The sequence below is a fragment of the Penicillium cosmopolitanum genome, assembly GCF_028827165.1.
Source record: "Penicillium cosmopolitanum strain IBT 29677 chromosome Unknown utg000008l:1.0-4398992.0:1.0-4402845.0, whole genome shotgun sequence".
NCBI lineage: Eukaryota > Fungi > Ascomycota > Eurotiomycetes > Eurotiales > Aspergillaceae > Penicillium > Penicillium cosmopolitanum.
The window spans coordinates 29,535-50,918 of NW_026622678.1; the positions used below are offsets into that span (position 1 = coordinate 29,535).

The window sequence follows — 21,384 nt, forward strand, 5'->3', positions numbered from 1 at the left end:
TAGATTGACCCCCCTGCCGTAGGATTTAGATGTACAGGTAAGCACTAACTTTGGCAAGGTGCATAAATGTGGGGTTTTTTGGCCAGCGATTGGACTAATTTCTTCTAGCCGCGACCGAATTCGATTAAGCGTAATGAAAGCGGGGCGTTGGGAAAAGCGCGAGTTCCGAAGGGGTAGGAACGGTTGGCTCTCGGTGGCCCATCTGTAGGTTGCGGCTGCGGCCCCTCATGTCGCAAAGTGTTTAAGTTACATATTGACCCCCCCCCCCTCTCAAAGCTTGAAAGGCCTTAGTTCATGGCATTGATTGAATCAATGACAATTCACAAATGGATAGAGCTGCTACATAAAGTACGTGTCCAGTCATCAACATCAGCAATAGCAGTGGCTGGTTCAGAAATGTCTCTATCCTCGGCGACAGACGGAGGCTTTTGAGGCTTTTGGCGAAAGCGGTCCCTGCGATCGACCTTACTAAAAGAAGCTTAACGTTCATGAGATACCTCCAATCACAGTATGTATTAGCTTACCCCTCTCGCCAGAGAAGCTACCTGTGGGCCAAAATGAGGATACCCGTAGCGGCTGACTGGGAACATAGGCGCTCTCCAACATAGACAGCCTCGTTGCCACTCAAGTGAAGATACATGTACGAGGTTTCGGCAAGCGGCGGCACCGTGCCGGAAAGTGAGATATTTCCGAACAGAGCCTCGTGTCAAGCGGGCAAATTTCCGAAGTAGGAAGGAGTCTGGACTCTCACACAGTCAAGCAAACTTGAGCAGCCTTTGTTCCTTGTCGCACGGAATGAACAACCCTCCGTACTGTGAGTTGTGTGCACAGATGAGTTGTGCATCTAGTATGTTGGCACGTAACTTACTCTAGGTACGGAGTTTGTACAGAATTATTATCCACATTTCCTATTCAAGCCTAGCGGACTCCAGCGCGGGGTCAGCCCCGGAGCCGCTTCGAAATATTTCGAATAGGATCGGATTATATAAACAATAGTGGTGCCGCTAAAATGTGATAGCGGTAGGGTCACCCCTCTTAGCGAGTCTTTTTTAGAAATTCGTTAGGGGCCTGTGCACAGTCGAACCTCTCTTCTTCGGAGAGCTGGTACTTTCTGCAGTGTTGCTCCTTTCCCACAGAAGACTTACACCGAAAGCCGGCACGTTTGCTCCTTCATATTGCGTCTTAGGAAACATTTCCACTGGATGTCAACCTAGAATTCCGGCGTATTGACTAGTACTCGACATATTAAATTGAAGCTGAGCTGATTGTTAATGCGAAGATCTCATGAGGGACCCTCAGAGGTAATCATCAAATGTGTTACAATACCGGACTTCCAAGTTAATCCGAAGTAGAATACAAATACAATATGTGAATGGGCGGACGATGAATGAGCGGTCTTACAGGATCCACAGTGGTATCTTAAACCCGATAATAAAGCTTCCACCAAGCTTGTATTTCGGTTTCAATCAGCAAGTTTAAGCTCTCCGGGATACTAAAAAGGTCCAGTAATAGAGGTATATAAATCCTTCGAGTTTGCGTTGAAAGAGAATATTATGTTGCGTGAGGAAAACCAGCGTTTGCGCGCTGAAAACTATATAATAAAAAAGAGTCCACGGAAGCGACAGGTAGAGAGAGATCAAGGCATATCGGTGGGTGAGGCTTATGAACTAGGTATTGGTGTTTTATATGCAGCAGAAGGTGGTGCGATGGTACCCGGGTCGCCTATTTCTAAGCCTACGGAGACTGATGATCACCCCTCCAGGTGTCGATATGTATGTAGTAAGTGAAGAATTCGAGGCTATTGGGCCAATGTTTGTATAGAGATAGATCAAATTAAACATAGACTTACACTATGGTGGTGGTCTGAAAGCTTTTAAAAAATAGTAATAATCTTGATGGGGTGGAGGAACGCTTGTGAAATTCGTTATATTCGATTGTCATGAAATATTTTCTAATGGACTCATACGCAGTATGTAATTGGAATGAAGCCAAGGTAGACGCCGGGTTCATCAATTTTCATGTCTCAACCTCAACATTTTCACTAGTAGTCTCAGGCTTTTTCTCGGCAACAGGCTCACCGCTGCCAGCCAAACCCAGTTCGGTGTAGATTTGGAGCAGACGGTTGCGGTCCTCAATGGCGTTTCCAGCCTCATCACCGAAGACTTCGTCCATCTCCTCAAGGGTGAGATTCTTGGTCTGGGGACAAAAAAGTAAACAAACAGTGCGCCGATGAAGCAGATCAGGCCGAAGAAGATGAAGGTACCGTAGCCCATGGCTGCTATCATTTCGGGGGTGGCTTGGCCGATCTGGTCGTTTTTAGCACTTAAAAATAGGAAAAGAAGATATGGAAAATTTCTTACAGCGAAGTTATTGAGCCAGTTGGAAGAAGCGCCAATGGAAATACCCTTTGCACGCACTCCCAGTGGGAAGACCTCCGCAACAACGACCCAAGCCCCGGGCTAGTGTAATGATAGGCGTCAGTATATATTTCTTTCTCCAAGGAACGTGTGTCTAGGAATTGACTTACGCCCCAGGAGTAGCCAAAGTTGACCTCATAAAGCCAAACAAAAACGACGGCGGCCCAGCCAGCAGCCCCAGATCTACCAACTGCCCATTCTTTGGCGTATGTTCCCATAAGACCGGCCACGATGATGTGACAAATACCCATCCCAACAGCACCGGCAATGAGTACAGGCTTGCGCCCAAACTGATCAATATACAAAACAGCAGGGATGGTAGCTAGAAACATGAGAATACCGCCGACACCACTAGCAAGCAGCGATGTGGTGTTTCCCGTGAGACCAAGATCCTTGAAGATGAACTACAAAAAGTTAGCACAGTCCATGCCAGTCCTGTCACGGGAAAGGAGGAAAATACAGCCGCATAGTAGAGGATTGCGTTGACTCCAGTCCCTGTGAGAAGAATAAGATTAGCCACTGAGTCCAGGGATGTCAGATTGACCACGTACATTGCTGGAAAACCATAATGAAGACTGCAACGACGACTCTCTTCAAGAGGGACCTATTCGTCAGAAGACTGAGATATTGATGATATCCCAGTTTAATTTGGTTCATGAAACCAGGCTCGTGGTATTGAGGAAAGCGAGCCTTCGAGGTTTCGATCTCAAAGCGATGCTGTGCCTTCACCTCCAGGTATTCGAATTGGACAAGATCATTGTCGGTAGGCAAACGTCGAATCTGGGAAATAACAGCCAGACTTTCCTCCTCTCGTCCCTCTGTCATGAGCCATCGGGGACTGGGAGGCATGAACAAAATACCAATACCAAGTCCGAGCGCGGGAAGGATCTGAATGCAAATTGGAAGTAGCCAAGCGGCTTTGGACTGGCCTGCGCCGGTGCCGCCAATGTAGTTTGTTCCGTATCCTTGAAAGATATGAGCGACCAGCTTGAAAATTTGTGTTTCGTAGCTGGCTTACCGATCCAGTATGAGACCATGATCCCGAAAGTTATCGCCAGTTGTTGAAGCGATACCAGAGATCCTCTTAGTTCCGCAGGGGCCAGTTCCGCGTTGTACCTAAAAGAGAAATTAGCGGAGTATTGGAAGTACTTAGCAACGGTCGAGCCTTACAGAGGCACAATCATAGACAGGGTGCCGACACCCATACCAGTCACAAAGCGACCACCGAAGATATACGACGGACCTGTAGCACAGGCTTGAACGATAACGCCGAGGAGGAAGACGACGACACCGCTAACAGTCGCCAACTTACGTCCAAGCCGATCAGCGAGAATACCGTTGATGAGAACGCCGACCCAAGCACCAAGTTCAAGAATACTATTCACTTGTCAGTCAACTGAATTGCGATTATGACACAGAATCCGTGGGTAGTGTATATGTACGCCGTCAAAAGCCCTCTCGTTGTCGTGTTGGAAATGGAATTAGGATGCACTGTCTCAGAGAAGGAAGCCATGTTCAAGATTTGGCCAAACATTCCTTGATTGTCTTTGGTTTTCGATTAGTACAGAAAATGACAGTCGAATAGATCAAAACAGAACTTACAGCCATAGACAAAACCGCCAAGGGAGGCGAACACAGCGATGGCGAAAATTTTAAGATTCGAAAGCAGACCTTTAACTCCAGACGGCCCAGCGAGCTGGGCGCGTCTTCGGAGAGAACTTTATCTCCTGAAGCAGTTGCTGCGACCATTTTGAACTGACGGACGGTTTGGGCGGATACATCTTGAGCTAGGCGGCCGTTGCATTTATAGACTCAAACTGATTTCCGTGTTGTTTGCCCCTCATTTACCCTGATTGGGGGAAGCGACACAGAAAGCACCAGTCAGACACGTTTCAAAATCCAATCTGCCTAAATAGCTTCCTAGATAGCCTAATGGTAAAAGCTTGACTTTCGGGTAGCCATTACGGCCTAGCGGCTGGCTAATCTGGCAACGCTTTGGAACGTGGATAATATTACGGGGGGTGGTCCCGTCGCCCGATTGGACGCCATGGGCGTGTGACTAGTACAAATCGACCGCAAACATGAGCAGCCATGGGTTGGACAGGATCTTGGACCTGCTACAGGGGCTTCTCAGGTGACTCGTAGTGTATTGAGGCTGAATGTGTAAATAGCTGAAAACTGTTTGTGCCTAATTTTGCGGACTGAATCTAGAAAATAGTTTTCGCTAGCCCAAGGGATAAGTACCGTAACTAAAATGATGAAGGTCGGATGACAAGTTAATACTATCTAAAAGTCAAATCGCAAAGCTAACATTAACTAGAAATTCCATTTAAAAAAAGAGATTCCAGAAAAATTTTACAATTTAATATGACTTTGAACATGCTAGAGACTTCGTGAAGAGCTTTGAAAGCTTTCAGGTTCTCTGTATCAAAGCACTGTGGTTTATATCTGGCTTGTGCTTTTCGTCTTTCGTGCTTATCCCTCGGGTTCTGTAAGCCCCACGTATGATTACTGCGTACTGTATGCACCCCATACAGTACTATGTGTATTATTTTACATAGTGGACAATGATTGTATGATTACAAAAGTATACACATGGTACAAGTATGCAAAACCCCATTAGAGCGGTACATTCGTGAAATTTTGTTAACATACCGAGTGAAGTGCGGGAATGAAAATGCTCGACTAAAGGAAATAATTGGAAACATTGTGGAGCTTCTTCAAGTGCTACCCGCATACCTGTACCTTGATCTACTACCCCTCTAGAACGTACTCGTCCGTACTAACGGCGGCTTGCCGCTTTACCTTTCGCTCGGATCAACTTTTTGTTATTTTCAATTTATCCGTAGCAGCGAGGAACTTCGCGGCGCTCACCTTGCAATACATAAGTATAAAAATCTCGAGGAAGCTTGCCTCCATCTCAGGCCATTCACTCAGTCTTCAGTCTTTTGCCTACTCGCAGGACAGATTCCAGATGAAGTACTCTCTGATGTTAGCTGGTGCAGCCACCGCGATCTCAGTCCAGGCAAACCCTTCCATCTCTCCGCAGCCTCTTTCCTTTCGTACGACCCTCACTGTCAATACAGCTAAGCGGTACCAGACAATGATTGGCGGAGGATGCTCTGGTGCTTTTGGTGCTGCCTGCCAGACCAACTCCCTCTCGACAGCCGACCAGCAGACGGTGGTCAAGGCGCTTTTCGATGAGAATCTTGGTGCCCTCTCCATCCTTCGTAACATCATCGGATCCTCCACTGGAGCCACCATCCTTTCTGAGTGCCCTGCGACCCCTGCTGGTCCATTCAACTACTCCTTTCCTACCTCCAGCAACGATAGTTGCCAGTTGACTCTAGCTCAAAATGCACTTCAATACAACCCGGACCTTTTCCTGTATGCGGATGCCTGGTCTGCCCCTGGATGCTTTAAGACTACCGGTCAAGAGGCCGGCGGAGGGTACCTTTGCGGTGTACGAGGCTCCAATTGCACCGAAGACTGGCGTGAGGCGTATGCGAACTACTTAATCGAATATGTCAAGCTCTATGAGCAGCGCGGTATCAAAGTGTCTATGCTAGGCGCATATAACGAGTATGTTTAATGCACTCCTTTGAAAAGCTGTTCCGAAGAAGTTGATGATTTTGCAGGCCTGATTTCAACCCTTTCACTTACTCTGCCATGTTGTCCGATGGGTACCAAGCCTACGACTTTCTCTCGGTCCTCTACCCCATGGTGAAGAGGACGTTCCCCAACCTTGCCGTGTCCTGCTGTGACTCTACTGGTGCCCGTCAACAGCGCGATCTTCTGTACGAGCTCGGTCGCCTAGGTGGGCTCAATATGTTCGATATCAACACCTACCACAACTACCAGTCCGATATCAAGGTGCCTTTTGAAGATCTCCTGCACAGCCAACCCACCATCGAGACGGAATGGAGTGACGGCGGCTCGACATGGACTCCCACGTGGGACATCTCGGGTAACAACTTCGAAGGCTTGCAATGGGCTATCTACATGCACAACGCGTTCCGCAACAATGTCGCCGGCTGGTCCCACTGGTGGTGTGCCTGGAGTGGCGGCGATGCTGCCCTTGTCAATGTTAACGGCGACTCCTACCAAATTGCTGCCCGCCTCTGGGCCTTCTCTAGTTACTTCCGCTTTGCACGCCCGGGCGCTGTGCGCATCTACGCTGAGACTAACGTCGAGGACTTGTATATCACTGCTTGGATGAACACCAATAGTACCATTGCCATCCCAGTCGTCAATGCAGCGCACTATACGTATACTCTGGATGTGCAGCTGTACGGCTCAAAGGTTTCGCATGCGGTCGCATACTTGACAGATAATGAGCATAACGTGACAGTGGATAATGAGTTCATCTTCAAGGAAGGCAGGTTCACAGCCCAGATTGAGCCTAGGGCAATGAAGACATTTTTTCTAGACTTCTAGTAAGAAGCAAGAAGAAGCGAATTGTGAAGTCTCGTGGCTGTGAATAACTTCATTTATTCCTTGTGACCTTAGGTGTCCATCTACCTGTTTGTCTAAAAAGTTGAGATAGTTTGCATGTGGGACTCTGTATTTAAGCGTATAATTTCTCTGTCTACTTTCTTTTGCCTTTTTTTCTTTGCAAAGATTGTACATTTTTGATGGTGTTTATAATTATTTAGTCTTTAATAACCATTAGCTAAATATGAATTGAGGCAAAGGCAAAAGATTTCGTATACATACCCTTGCGACGGGAGCGGAAAGCGCGAGCGGAGGCCTTGTTGCGCAGCTCGCAACGTTACTTGCTGCTCAACCTCCTGCCCTCCTCACTAGTGAGGAGACTCTCATCCTCATCCATATTGCCTTCATCCTTGCGGGCCTTGGCCATATGAGAAAGGATAGACGAAGGAGAGGGTGAATCCTCAGCGGCGGCGACGGCATTCTGGCGCATCTGCTGTAGAAGGCGAGAGATGCGCTCCTCAACAATAGGATCGACAGTATGGGGTGCACGGTTGGGGACAGCATTTGGGGCCTCCTCGATGCAGCGCTGCTGTATCTGTTGGTGGTGGATCATCTCATTGTCCTTCAGTTGCTGAGAGGCCTTGGCAGCCGTCGCAGCCTGTTGCTGATGCATGTTGTTGTTCAGAGGTATAAATTTTGTTATTATTCTAAAGGGAAACATGAGGCTATATATCTAACGAGAAGATCAAGTTTATTTCCAATCAACTTGGTTCTTCGTATACGGTTCTTCGTATACATACTTCGGGATTAATTCCGATGGTTTGGCTTGGTTTCTGATTTGCACCAGCCTCATATCACAACAAAAATACTTTTGGGCCACAGGGGCGTGGAAATCAAAACCCTAAGAGAGTTGATCCATCCGCCGCTATGTCAAGCGGCAGTGCCGGGGGGGGGGGGGCACGCAGCGGCTGTTCGGTTGTTGGTGCAACAAGGTGAACGGCTCAGATTCAACCAGGGCACCTTGATGATGCATGACACTTCTCTGGGGATTGCTGCTGGTGCGGGAAACCTGGATATAGTCCAGGCTTTGTTAAAACACGAGAAGATTGACCCTAGCCTGGAGAACCGGTGACTGACATCTCCGTTGGTGTTAGCCGTCAAAGGCTCATATGTTCTAGTCGTTGATGCTTTGCTGGCAGATCAGAGGGTGGATATGTATAGCTTGTGAGTTACATGAGGGATCGTAATACACGAAGGCATCCAAAGGGCTATCCAGTATAAGATCAATGATTGTAGAGTCTGTTGCGGATGGATGAAGGCACACTGGCCCTTGGTATAATGGACGCTGGTAGTCTGCAGAGGGGCGCCGAGGTGGTACTGTATTGCTCGAGGTATTGAATGTGAGCTACAAAAAACTGCCACTTCGCTAGAACACATGATGCGCAGCGTGTACTAGAGTGTACGGCCTGAAAGTTAAAGAAATCAAAAAAAATCATCGATCTCATGATTCGTGGTGGTAACGATCACCTCTAAGAGCTGCTTGTTTGGCACAAATTCTTCATCATCGTACATCAACGGCTAGAACGTGCATGAACTGCCTCTCAACCTAGCCCGGCTGAAATATGGCCCCGACATGGCCGATGGTATATTTCGTATCTCTAATGCAGTCTCTTGTATTTAAGTTGTGCAGAAAGTATCTAGTACAAGCTCAGTCTTCTTTCATTTCTCCCAATAAGCGCACCCGCCGTATCATCTTCACCAGCCAGCTGACTGGTGAAGAGACAATAAAGACTCTCTGAGGATACTTACAATATATAGACCCAAAGCACAGCAGCATAGACGACTATCCGATTGGTGGAGCAACCTACCTCGCTCAATGATTACAAAAAGTCAGCAGAGATGGAGGGGAACCGAAGTTTCTAGCCTTACCCCGAGTAGCGATGACCCTGTGGACACTCCCACCCTTCTGATTGTGATGTCATGCTAGATTTCACTTGTAACGATCTACGACACAATTTCCTACAACCTACGCCAGTTACTAGCTATTCTGCCAGACTCAACAGCTTCAACATATTTTCGAGCTAAGCTACGATGGGACCTGCGACTGGGTGACCTGCCTCTAACGAACGAGGGGTGCATGCGGATTCTTAACGCCGTGCAGATACTGCCGGATGCGCTGGATGCTATTGAGAATGATCTCGGTGTGTGACTGGCCTTTTTGCAAGGTACGACTTGTAGCTAACAGATTGATCGAACATGTTCCAAACTCCAACGACAAGTTTGTCGAGAGGAGGGCTAGGTGGGGGCTGCGGGGGAATGTTGCAGAACTGCAAAGGCTTTTAAAGCAAAGTCTGAATTTGTAGGAAATACATATATCCATGGATATTTTTATATATAATGAATTAAATACAACGCGCCCACGAGATCTCATGGCTTGGTGTGCGGCCAGACCCCCGTAGATGGCCCCTTCCAAGGTTGGAAAAGGTGGGGGAGTGCGTTACTTATATTACTTGGCACAGGTGTGCCCAGAGTTTCACCTTTGTGGATTTGACCTGACTCGTCCTTTTGAGTTTAGTGAATCTTACGTTCGGCGGATGATACCCTAGACCCGACAAGGGGCCCCGAAAGAGATCAACGGTTATGATGATGTCCATCAAATCCTAAAAACTCCGAGCACCTGCGGAGGATGGCAGGGGCCTAGCACGACACGCTGTGCAGAGCTCCACGCCGCCACGATTTCATCGATACTGAGAGATTGCTTCTACCCTGAAAATTGTTATTTCAGGAAGATACTACGCTATGTCAACATGTGGTATCATGGTTACTAACTATGGAGGAGCTTCAAGGATCGCCGACGTTACATCCGAGTCTTTGATCCGGAATTTAATTGTTCTCTATTGGCGAACAACGTACTGTTATGACAACATAATAGTATGGTCATTTTGTTACTGCTATTTAAATTGTGTCACCTTCCCCCATTCTCCTCCCACTCCACCTCTCCTTGAAAAAGCATGCCAGTAGACTTCCACTTTTGACGAACAATCTGTTCGACTGGATTCGTTCCCCATGGAACATTTGGTTAAAAGTTGTCCGGCAGATGGACCCCCTGTATTTAGGATCTCTATTACCCCGCTCTTTGACCATCAAGGCGCATCTTCTTTATCCATCCAACAAACCCTGCATCGACCACGTTGCATTGCCCATGAGGCTCTTCTCTTATTTGAGACGCGCCATGGAAATGTTCCTGCTTATCAATTCACCGAAGAAGATGTGTTAGCTTTCGATCACGACGGCCCCCTCCCTATTTACTTCACCAAGACCAAATTGAACTCGCCTGACCAAGAATGGCGCGTGAAGCGCAATACTTCTGGCAAAGTCTCATTGCATTTTAAAGTCTTTCCTCGATATGTAGACATCGAAACACCGATGGGCCCACGTGTCGACATGCGTCGCGACCAGGGAGGCCTCATCAGTGGTGGGAGATGGTTCCTCCCCCGACCTGCAGCAAATCGAGTATGGTGTAACGTCGTTGAGTGGGATTTGTCGGAAGCACCATTGGGCACACGTGCGATGTGGTCTTATGGTGAGGGCCCTGGACCCATTTCCAGGGACGGGTATCCCATGACAGTTGCAAATTCGATCTTCATGGTTGGACCAATCAAGAGTTACCCCGAGCCAGCATCTAATAAGCGACCCCTTTCCGGCGCGAACATCAACTGGTTTGGGGAACTACCTGATAATATTCATTCTCTCAATCAATATAACGTGTCTTTTTTTTCTCAAGTTAGCCGCCTTTTTTCTGAGAGAAAAAGCCTCATATAGCATTTTTATTAGGCGAGTGGTTAGAGGGTATGGAGGAAGCGCATGTCTGGAAAGCTACATGTTTGAATACGATGATACGATCTGCAAAGAAACAGACGAAGAACTTGTTTCTCTCTTCTCTCATGAGATGATCCACAGCTTCTCATTGATGGACCCCGAGGATGATGGATATGATAATGGGTGGTACATTGAAGGTGAGTAAGTCTACTATTGCCCATCTACTGGCTTTTATAATACTCAAACCGTTGAATAGGCCTCGCAGAATTTTATTCCATATTCTTGCCCTACCGCTTCGGCCTTCGCGGTTTTGACTACCTCGTGGGCAGACTGAATGCGATATTACAAGCTTATGGTAGCAGCCCGCGAATCCATATGGACATAGTGGATTCCCAGCGCAGTTTCTATGATGACTGGTACGCAGAGCTGATACCTTATATGCGCGGTTGCGTGTACCTTCTACAGGTCGATAGTAGCCTGAGAAAATCCAGCGGTATATTTGGTTTCGACCAGATGAGTCCCTTAGACGACATTGTTGTCGATATGGGTCAACGGTGGCAAAGAGGAGAAAGGCTCCAGGCATCTGACTGGCTGACTTACTTGTGGCCGTACCTGGGAGACATGTCCCAAGAATTCCGAGCCATGCTTCGAGGCACAGCAATAGAGTTGAAAGATGTCCTAGTGGCTCACGAAGACTGGATTTTGGCCACCTCAATGCAGGAAATTCTGGAGTTTGGGCTCGACAAGTCGAGTACCAATAAACGCATCGTATCTGGTCTCATGCAAGGATCAAGAGCCGCTATTGCGGGGGTCAAAAATGGAGATAAAATCCTGTCGACGTCACGGGCAAGTTTTTGTGCGATGTCATTGAGTGCGACTTTTGAAGTTTCTATCGAAAGAGCCTGTCAAAAAGTGCAAATCTCATATTGGCCGCGCTCATTCTCGAAGGCTCGGGTTTTTCACTTGACATGCAGACCGAGTGAGGAGCTTCGCAAATGAAGCAGGTCCCCTCCGTCCTGAATTTTGCGTATCAGCAATACAAAAGTCAACAACTTGGAAAGATGAGCTTAAATATAAACATACGGAAACCAGCTATCTTCATTCAATCTATTATATTATCTTTCTCTTTCCTACTGGTCTCTTTCCTGGAACAAAAGCCAGCGATTGATCACCTGAATGCAAGGCTTATTACTTCGAAGCTTCTCCGGGGCTGCTTCAAGTTAGCTGTTGACACCCTATTATCGCTGCACAAAAATCATACGGCGATAGAAGTATTGCATTCAAACTCTTCAATGACTGTTCCCATCATCTATTATCAAACACCTGTCCTGGTGATTATTCCCGATGAGCCAGCTTTTCCGCATAATCGAGCGAAGTCGTGCAGGTTGAATCTGTGGGCGTGGCACAGACCTCAAAGACACCTTCGCAAGCAAGAAGACTTATCAGATCCTCGGTGAAAACACCATGAATTACTCCATGATGTCTCAGTGTTTTACCATTAATATTCCTGTTCGCTGGATCCACACCCACAGCAAACACATATAGGGATCTTTTATGCCAGCAGACCAGCATCCAAGCTAATCTTATCCACCCTGTTGGAGGAACCTTTCAGGTGAATTAAGATAAGAGACTACTTTATGCTTATACCATACACAGTTTATTGTGTTGGAGAGAACCAATAGATTCTGCTCGATCATTCTTCCAGGTATTCTTCAAACTGGCTGTGCACCTGGCAGGAGTAGTAGCTTATGCTTTTCGAATATAAAAAACAGCTGGTAGGCGACCACTCTCTCTAGAAGTCTACCGAGCTCCATCTACTTTACTAACTATTTTGGATAGGATGATTTCGCTTTCTTGGTTTTACAACTCTATGCTCATCGTTTTTATTGTAAATGTAGGAAAGCGACCATATAAATTTCAGGTCTCTATGGCTGTGGCTCTTTTGAAACGAGTTTGAGTACTCTATACTGGTTACCAAATGGAGCATTCTTCCAAGTCGCTTTGCAAGAAAATCATACTGGTCCTTTGAACAGCCATCCTTGGCCAGTGGATAGTGCCACATTTCACATGTTGCCAATGTTTTTACATACCAGCACAATTATGCCTATGATAATCATGGCAAGCATGGTAAAACAAAAATTCGACAAATACCCTAAAGCCACCGGATAGTAAAAGACTCCCTTACAGCCAAAATACGCAATTTTTTCCTCCCGGTAGTTAGTCAAGGTAGTAAATAAGGTCCACTTGCACAAGAATGAGTATGAAAAAAAGAGGAAGGCCAGAAAGGCCAATAGCAACATAATTTCTAAATTATTGTTGTAGAATGTGATCTAGCAATGCGGACATGAATGAGAGAATCTTTGTATGATAGGTTAGTTTCGAGACCTCGCCATAAAAAAAGGGAAATAAAGTTGAATAGATGATTGGAAAGGTCGTTTCTGATTGGGAGACATAACAAGCACCATCCCCCTAGATAGATTTTCTTTCCTTCTCTCCCGAGCCATGGCGCCGTCGTTCAATGCAAGGGACTATCCCAATATAGATTTACCAGCGATATGTGGGAGGAATGCTATAATTTGGGGTATCTCAACTATGTGCACGCGCCCTTCAACATGGTGAGGGTACCAATAGCCGACCACAGGGGTAATATCTCCCCTTGACATGGAAGCAAAATTAGCCGAGACAAGACTATCTCTAGGTTTCCAAAGTTATAAGAATCCAAATTGCCTTCACTGCACAAGTCATTCTTTACCAACATCAGCAGTTTCTCATAATCAATAGCACTCAAGCCAAACTTGTCTGCAACCTCCCTTGCTTCTTCCCTCTTTGCCAACATCAAGTCAAGTACATCTATCTCTTCAATGCCTATCGAAACCCAATGCTAATTTATCAATAGCCGGAACCATGCAGTTCACCCATCTAGCATTTGACGCCATCATGGCTTTGATTCTCATGAGTCCAGTAATTGCTGTGCCGGTCTCTACTGCCGCCACTGGTGCTGTGGCATGGGCGGATCCTCAAGACTGCCACCGATTCTACGAATGCCCCGTGGGCGGCAAGCCCGTTCTGAAAACTTGTGGCCCGGGAACTGCGTTTCAGGCGAAAACTAGTGTCTGTGACTATCAGTACCTAGTGGAAAGCTGCTGGCGCCATTAGGTCGTACCACAGCAGTGTCGCTCGTTTTCCTTTTTGTGCAACTGAACGAGTTATGTTTGCTAAGGAATGGCTCAATCCAACCATATTGTTTCATAGTATTCCTCTCCCCAGAGCTGAATAAACATTGTCAATGTGAAGCCTATTATAGCAAAATACAAGTTTTGGAAGTAGTTAGAGCTTTTAGCAAAAGGACAAGTGAGTGAGATACTATTTTGCTTTCGTTAGCTAAAGAGTAGAAACTGGCCCTTTGTAGAGAGTATTTCCAGCGTTATCATAGCAAAGAGAAAGGAACCTTCAGGTTGCAATGTATGGTTGTGGAGGTTGGTACTCTACTGGCAGGGCTTGTAGTATCATGATGGTGTCATCCACTGCCGGGGCATATGGCTCTAAACTTTCAGATCATGCTAACTAATACTGGTATATACTAGTATTGGGCTGGATATGGTCGTTACCCTACTAGGTTCGGTGATAATCAGGCCGGAGTGATTGTTATAAGTGGAGATTATTTCATTTATCTTTATGACGAACGAAAATTTCCGACAATTTCTCAAAGATTACTTGCATAACTTGGATATACTGGTCAGAGCGGGGGTCGAGTCCGATGGGGAACATCTTAGGTGCAATAACAAACCTGAAGTATTAGATCCGGTGTTGAAAGGCCGCGCCATCTTGGCCATATTGAGAATCTGGTAATATTAATTAGCGTTGCTTGAACTTATAGAACAGGCTTTGCATTAATATACGATCGAGTTCTCAGCTAGTCACTGGCTGGGGCAGACTCGTCGTCCTGGACCAAAAGCATAGGTCACTCTGTGGTATTTATCAGTAAGAAAGGCCTCATAGCCGAATTTACTGTCAAAAAAGCGTTCCGGTGTAAAATATTCGGGCTTTTACTATTCAATTTCATTGAAATAAATGACCCATATATTCTAGCTTCCCTGTGTCGTCGAAGATAGGTGATCAGTCACAGACATATACATGGTGTATAACCTAGCCCTTTCGACAATTATAAAGCGCAATGAGCGTTCCAAGTCAGGTGGATTGCCACTTTAAGAAACAGAGCCGCAGATTCTGATCTAAACGAGGCTGCACTCGTTGTCTACGCCGTAAAATCGAATGTGACTTGCGTCGACACCAGAATAAAACTTGAAAATACCAAAAAATTAGATTCATCGTTCGAGAGCTTTTGAAAACCAGCCTTCGTTTAGATGTCAAAGAAAGGGTTACAATGCATAATCTTCAAAGGTCCCATGGAAAAGTGCCCTCTCGTGGTAAATAAGGTCTCTCTACGCAAGAGACGCTGCCTTCGTTCGAAAAAGTTCACAGTTCTCATGGATTAGCATCTCGCTGGACGACCTGATCTAGTAAATTTGGGACAGCGGAAACCCCACCCACGACCTGATGTTGTTTCCGTACTGATTCTGGAGTGCCGGCTTGCAGCTCACCCGAAAGTGAAGTCACTGTTATGCCTGCTTGACGAGCCTGGTGCATCATCCACAATCCCGTGAAGACTTCGCAAAGGCGAAAGCAAGATTCAAACCCAGCCTCTCCAAATGCACTAAAAACGCTCTGGCACCAGTCGAACTTTTTTCGGTTGCCAGAATCTACGGCTGCAGACTTGCAAGCCTGACAGAGAGAAAACGTGGCCGAGTGAATCCCCCATGCCTTCTTATCATCTTGTGCATGGTAGGGCATAGCTCGGGCAATCTGATCGCCCCAGTAGCTTGAGATCAAATAATCCTGGTCGCCAAACTGATCATCAATGTCCGGCGTGAATGGATCAATGTAGTAGACGAGAACAAGATTCCGGGCCCGAGAGATTACCACGTGCATGATACTAAGCAATGTCCAATACATGACATGAATTTTTCCACTATCAAGGGAGTGGAATCGGTAGGCGGTACCAAATAGGTCGTCTGTCGGAGGAATTCGTGTGGTCAAAACCTCCCCTAGAGCGCATTCCTCCGGGCCCCGCCTGACATTTTTGGCATACCACTCTGTCACCTTTTCCCGATGTGCGAGGCATTTACGGAGCAGCATGCGACAGATTTTGTGGTTCGGGGGCCTAGCCATCCTCACTGCATTGGATATTGGCGCGAAATTAGCGTAAAGGCGAAGCAGTTCCACAGTCGGGTTGCCTTCACTTGGCTGGGTGATATAGTCGAATTCTTCTTGGTTGATGTTAATTCCTTGGGCGGACATTACCTAGAAATTATTAGCCGAGATGCCTCTGTAGCTTCTTCCAAAGATGTATGTAGTGCCGGCGTACCAGACGCTGCTTCTGATATTCGTGATATATGGTGTGAACCAGCGGGCTTTGGCCTAGCCGATGACGGTAATGGTTAAGGATCGCATTGGTACCCACGATGTGGGCAATCCATGCATGGAGATTAGTTGGACAATAATATGTCTTAAAGGTAGTGTATTAGACCGAATACTATAAAACAAAAGAATCGAATCGTTGGAAGCAAGTCCGCTTACCTCGATTTCCTGAAAGAGGACGGTGCAGTATATAATGTCATCGGTGTAAACATCACGGGTAATCATGCTCCCCATTTGCTTAATGGCGGAATTGTAAAGTTGAACGCCATATTTGAGTAGACCGGCATCTTTATTCTGTTTCCCCAGCCAGGCACATGCCAATGCAGCCCAGGACTTTTCCAACATCTCGCTTTTCCTGGGAATCGCGGAGAAATTAGACGCCAGATAGTACCAGAGATCCACACTGGATTTCGCATCACCCTGAACCGGAAAGAATACGTTGAAATATGATGAGAAGATCTGTTCACGTCTGGAAGGACCCGAAGCGATCCCTGGCGGTAGACCAGATCGCCCCTGGTTAACAGATGGGAGTTGTGCTCGCTGGATCATTTCTTGCGATCGCACAGATGCGGAATAAATCACAAACTTCTGGTCTTTCTCATAGCCAGGGCATTTTGTGCCATACTTAATACAACGCAAACATTCTGGCTTTTGCTCATCACACTTTTGCTGACTGTTAGGATCTTCTTCTGAACAATCGGATCAGATCATATCGGAGCAGCCCACCTTGACACGTCTTTTCTTGCATGTCCGGCAACCTTTTGATTGCCAGGGCGTACCCCCCATTGCGTCTTGCTCGGGATATAATTTGCCCAGATGATCACCTTGTGTGGACCGAGTTGAGGGCGCTCAGGTGTGATGGCGGGGGCTGAAGGAGTTAAAGGGGTGCAGAGCCAAGGAGTGTTTCACAGTTGGGAAATGGGTTGAGGGGCAGAATTCTTGGCCCCCACAAGTCCACATGCCCCTGTCTCTTGCATCAAATGGAATTAGGCTGACAGATCAGGGAGCAACAAGTAAATCACAGCCTCTTTGCTTCCCGCAACTATTTAGACCAACTGCGACCGATTAAATTCGGATTTGTGATGGCATGCCAACCTGCGAAAAACCCCCCTTCTATTTGTCTGCTTCCCTGGAGTGACAGTGTAAAGATCTAAGGTGTAAGTGGTATTTGCTCTCTCATCCACGCATTTCCCCCGGCAACATCAAAACTGACTGGCTAGCCCGCGGCCCTGGTCTCCACACTTGATTTTCTCTTAATTGATTACCCAGGTGAACCGGCTTCTCTGGTTCTGTTGTGCGTAAATGTGTTTTTGTCTTGCCATGGAATTAAAAAACCTTAAAACCCCAAAATTGTATAGTCATTCTACTCTCAAAAACAAGCAAATTGAAGTCAAACAAACTGACAATCTCACCTCGATATCATGTATTTCCCAGAAATTGACGCCCTCAAACTGTGGTGACATCGCGAAGAGTCATTTCATCGTGGAAAGTTGCTCCCTAGACCAAACTGATATGAAGAGGGTCCTATTTATACCAGATAAGTTATACATTCGGGACAAGGGATTCTAGCCTCAATATAACAACCTCCCACTGGAAATCAACTGGAGATTCGGACGTGACAAGTCTCTGTAAATCACCCCACAAGCACCCCCAGGGGGTTGTACCTCCTTGCTTTTATTTGTACGAGTACAGTCATTGGAAAAGTGTGCTATGATATTTATGGGTTGCGAGCACTTCATTGATTGAATTTAATTCAACTTCCGGCTTTTGCCTCTTTGAGCACGGGTCATGCTAACAATCTCCTAGTGAATGGTTTTGTACTAGGTGGACCAACCAGTCTTAGCTCAATGTCACATTGATGTTACTAAACGCCACATACATTTTTCCTTACTGGATTCTATCGCCCCGTCTTAATTTCCAGGAGAGGGAAATTACCGTATGCTAAACTTGGAATGGTTCATGTTGATCTTCTAATGTTCTTTTTGACACTCACAATGTGCGGACGAAGCCACCACATGGTCTCCAAAGCTCTCCCGACCCTGAGATCACAACCGAGTGGTATCACTCCAGGATCGCTTAGTGCAGAATCCTGGAGTGATATTCTAAGTGCCTAGATCTGTATTGAGTTAGCGTGATGTCAGAACAGCAAAGCAGAGCGGGGCTCAATAAAAGCCAGGGGACGCTCATAATAATGGCTCAAAGCTTCTCCTTCTCCTTCTGAAAAAGCAACACCCCCTTCTTATGTCCGTTCATTTCATTATTCAATTGCCACGATGTCGGACAAAATTACCATTGTAAGTTCTGTTCTGAACGCGTTAGAGTTACGATTTCCTCAACTCATCCCCCAGGACCCCGATTTCTACACCCTGACGAAAGATTGGGAGCCCGTTGACTTCGAGTCGTAGGATCCCCGTTAGAGTGACGCAACACGCCTCTATATCTAATGGACTAGTAGAGAAACTACATCTCTTGCGTCGACGATCGCAAGAGGTAGGCTAGAAAACGGTAGACGGTTGTTGTCATGAAGTAACCATTCGAGGGGTGTTGCTCTGCTTACATGAGAGCAGATACCAGGCAATGAAGGAAAACGATTACTGGTCTGTCAACCCCCCCTTTCCATCTTTCAATGTTTAAATTGACATCAAATGGCATGTAGGAGTCCTTCCGATGAAAGACAATTCGAGGCATTTGAAATTGGGGAAGTACCAGTTCATTTCTAATAATCCTAATCCCTACTAACCGTAGTCTTCAGCCACCTCATGTTCCTTTTGCTAGAGTATCGGGAGAAGTGTCCTCTTCATCTAGCTCCTCTGTCCAAATCCCCCACGGTAAGTAAAGTATTCACGTGGTTTAAGAAACTGCTCCATGCTTATTATCCTCTAGCATATCCTAGACATTGGCACCGGCAAAGGCACCTGGGCTATGTGATACTTCGGTTCCCTTGCTTCTAGAGCTCTACTAACTTAGAGGCAGAGACATTGCTGATCAATATCCGTCGGGTTGGTGCTACCTATTCCCCTTCTCAAGCAACTGATCTAATCGTGTACAGCGACTGTCCGTGGTGTTGATATTTTCCCACCTCCCGTGACTTGGATGCCACCAAACTGTATATTCGAAGTAGATGATATCTTACGTGAATGGACGTGGGAAAAGCTATTTGACTTCATTCACCTCCGCTTGATGCTGGGCGCATTTACACCAGAAGGGTGGCAGCAAGTTTACAAACAGTGCTATGAGTTAGTGTCGCTTAGTTCCTCCAACACCTTACGAAGCTCCGTGGAGTAACGTATTTGATATGTAGGTCTCTTGCTCCAGGTTGCTGGATTGAGCAGATTGAACTGGACGTCCGAGTGTATAGTGACGATGGTTCTTTGAAGAGCGATAGCTATTTGGCTGGCTGGGGTGATAACTTTATTGGTTGCTCTGAGCGAGCTGGTCGCTCGCTCCTAATACAGGAGACAATGCGATCTTCCATGGAGAAGGCTGGGTTCGTTGATACCCACGAGAAACTTTACAAGATACCTCTGGTGTCCCTGGCCAAAAGACAAGGTTCTTAAAGAAGTTGGTCAGCTTCAATACCTCCATTGGACTGCTGCTCTGGAAGGCTGGGCTCTATGGCTCCTCACCAAGTTTGGAGCGCCCTCTCCGCGGAGTAATGGGGAGGTTCAGGTCTATCTAGCCAATGTCAGATCCGAATTGAGGAACCCCCGCACTCATGCCTATGAACTCGCGTAAGTTCCCCTTGTCTAATTTCTATCTGCTTTGTAATGACCAGGTTTAGTCGCAGGGTCTGGGCCAGAAAGCCAACTGAGGAGGAGCTTCGAACGCGGCCCGAGGTCAAACAGAGCCCCTGTGAATAGCCGGACTTGGTGATGAATAGTCATGAGGCATTTAATCAGGCTGCTGTTTATTTTCTCGTTGTTCACCATCTCGCTTTGTCTGGTTAGCACCTCTCAACTGGTTGTACTCGATCAAAATAAAGTTTTTAGTACCGTCCATTTCCACATGATTAAGGGCTACAAATTTGATGAATTATCAACCTTTGGAGGTTAAGGTATTCTGTTGAAGCAAACAGTCTTATATTTAAGGCATCCCATACTAACTTGAATCTTCACCGGCTTGATTACTGGCCTCTGACATTTCAAGTTGTCCAGGCTCCCAGGTGGAATATATGCTATACTCCTACTAGTAGTAGTAACCTTGGAAATTAAATGTAAGACATCGCAAATCTTGTCCCAAAGGAGTGTTTGATAGTTCCACAATTCCAAGGCCTCTGTTTTGGTTACCCTGAGCCTTCCGAGCGGTTTTTGAGGTACGCATCATAACTTCTTCCAATGAAAACAATGGAAGATGCAATGTATCTCCGACTTGGGGGCAGTTTCCGCCGACTCGTTGATTGCTTTATTTGGCTTTTGCTTGATTCTCTCTACTTGTATACGAATGGTCATCCAAATACCAAAGGGGATGGATACTGGAATTCGGGAGTACATGACTAGAAAGCTTGCAATGTTTTCGCTTCATGCTAAGATAACATCCTTGTAAGGACTGTTAGGCTAGGGGTTACTGTTGAGATGTAGAAACTCTCTCTTGGGCTAGATGCGATACTGTGCTAGATTTAACTTCCATTTCAACAGCAAATATCTCTCCGCATGGACCTTTTTGAGCATAGTGCAGTATGCTCCGCGCAACCCTATATTTGCTATTAATAACACATCTCATCTATGTGGCGCGACAAACTATTTGGCATCCGTCGTGGAGAATTCGTCGAACATGATTATATTGTATACTGCTATCTGGCTTTCAGTTCCCGATTTCGCCTGTATCAAAAGTCACACTGTTTTCGGGTGTGATTTTGCTATCAGAGCCTTCAGAGGTAGCCGTGGGTACGATTCGAATCCCTAGTCGCCAAGCGACAGATGGTGAAGCCCGCGTTTCTTAGTCTCAGAGCATTACTTTCGTTTCAGACCTCTCACTTCCGGCTCAGAATAGGTTCCTTTCCTCGGTTGTGGCGAACTCCCACAGGCTTTTCACTCCGGCCATATGGATAGTGCAAAAGAACATAGCTTGGAGGACACCTGTATACGTATTGTAGCTCTGTTATAACCATCGATATCATTTTAAACTCGAGCTGGGCTGCTGTCATTTAGCCGTAGCAGAAGAATATCAGTTGAATAGTGTGGGATGCTGGTCGATTCCCAATAAAACGGTGGATGCCATCGTAAAACGCATTATAGGA

At 46.4% G+C, this 21,384-nt stretch overlaps 9 protein-coding genes across 9 annotated transcripts; 4 read left to right on the top strand and 5 right to left on the bottom strand.

Annotated features, from left to right (window-relative positions):
• Nucleotides 1-320: 320 nt before the first annotated feature.
• N7509_006547 (uncharacterized protein) lies at nt 321-640 on the bottom strand (the record flags this gene model as incomplete). The annotated part of the gene is made up of 2 exons (XM_056631184.1): nt 321-468; nt 546-640. The coding sequence occupies 2 exons, from the start codon at nt 638-640 to the stop codon at nt 321-323; spliced, it is 243 nt and encodes an 80-aa protein (XP_056486735.1).
• A 1,376-nt stretch (nt 641-2,016) lies between these two features.
• On the bottom strand, nt 2,017-4,166 carry N7509_006548 (uncharacterized protein; the record flags this gene model as incomplete). Its single annotated transcript, XM_056631185.1, has 10 exons — nt 2,017-2,172; nt 2,205-2,306; nt 2,361-2,459; nt 2,528-2,821; nt 2,878-2,912; nt 2,969-3,382; nt 3,436-3,533; nt 3,588-3,794; nt 3,860-3,962; nt 4,052-4,166. 10 exons carry the CDS (start codon nt 4,164-4,166, stop codon nt 2,017-2,019), a joined length of 1,623 nt encoding a protein of 540 aa, XP_056486736.1.
• Nucleotides 4,167-5,391: 1,225 nt separating this feature from the next.
• N7509_006549 (glycoside hydrolase) lies at nt 5,392-6,854 on the top strand (the record flags this gene model as incomplete). The annotated part of the gene is made up of 2 exons (XM_056631186.1): nt 5,392-5,999; nt 6,056-6,854. The coding sequence occupies 2 exons, from the start codon at nt 5,392-5,394 to the stop codon at nt 6,852-6,854; spliced, it is 1,407 nt and encodes a 468-aa protein (XP_056486737.1).
• Nucleotides 6,855-7,188: 334 nt separating this feature from the next.
• Nucleotides 7,189-7,464, bottom strand: N7509_006550 (uncharacterized protein; the record flags this gene model as incomplete). Its single annotated transcript, XM_056631187.1, has 1 exon — nt 7,189-7,464. One exon carries the CDS (start codon nt 7,462-7,464, stop codon nt 7,189-7,191), a length of 276 nt encoding a protein of 91 aa, XP_056486738.1.
• Nucleotides 7,465-9,917: 2,453 nt separating this feature from the next.
• N7509_006551 (uncharacterized protein) lies at nt 9,918-11,669 on the top strand (the record flags this gene model as incomplete). Its single annotated transcript, XM_056631188.1, is given in 3 exon segments — nt 9,918-10,616; nt 10,636-10,867; nt 10,927-11,669. 3 exon segments carry the CDS (start codon nt 9,918-9,920, stop codon nt 11,667-11,669), a joined length of 1,674 nt encoding a protein of 557 aa, XP_056486739.1.
• A 1,938-nt stretch (nt 11,670-13,607) lies between these two features.
• N7509_006552 (chitin binding peritrophin-A domain-containing protein) lies at nt 13,608-13,826 on the top strand (the record flags this gene model as incomplete). The annotated part of the gene is made up of 1 exon (XM_056631189.1): nt 13,608-13,826. One exon carries the CDS (start codon nt 13,608-13,610, stop codon nt 13,824-13,826), a length of 219 nt encoding a protein of 72 aa, XP_056486740.1.
• Nucleotides 13,827-15,155: 1,329 nt separating this feature from the next.
• On the bottom strand, nt 15,156-16,697 carry N7509_006553 (uncharacterized protein; the record flags this gene model as incomplete). The annotated part of the gene is made up of 3 exons (XM_056631190.1): nt 15,156-16,031; nt 16,096-16,236; nt 16,308-16,697. 3 exons carry the CDS (start codon nt 16,695-16,697, stop codon nt 15,156-15,158), a joined length of 1,407 nt encoding a protein of 468 aa, XP_056486741.1.
• Nucleotides 16,698-18,421: 1,724 nt separating this feature from the next.
• N7509_006554 (class I SAM-dependent methyltransferase) lies at nt 18,422-20,008 on the top strand (the record flags this gene model as incomplete). The annotated part of the gene is made up of 10 exons (XM_056631191.1): nt 18,422-18,442; nt 18,497-18,549; nt 18,604-18,638; nt 18,894-18,976; nt 19,032-19,072; nt 19,122-19,147; nt 19,198-19,384; nt 19,450-19,697; nt 19,753-19,879; nt 19,930-20,008. 10 exons carry the CDS (start codon nt 18,422-18,424, stop codon nt 20,006-20,008), a joined length of 900 nt encoding a protein of 299 aa, XP_056486742.1.
• Nucleotides 20,009-21,015: 1,007 nt separating this feature from the next.
• N7509_006555 (uncharacterized protein) lies at nt 21,016-21,291 on the bottom strand (the record flags this gene model as incomplete). The annotated part of the gene is made up of 2 exons (XM_056631192.1): nt 21,016-21,100; nt 21,122-21,291. 2 exons carry the CDS (start codon nt 21,289-21,291, stop codon nt 21,016-21,018), a joined length of 255 nt encoding a protein of 84 aa, XP_056486743.1.
• Between the last annotated feature and the right edge of the window lie 93 nt (nt 21,292-21,384).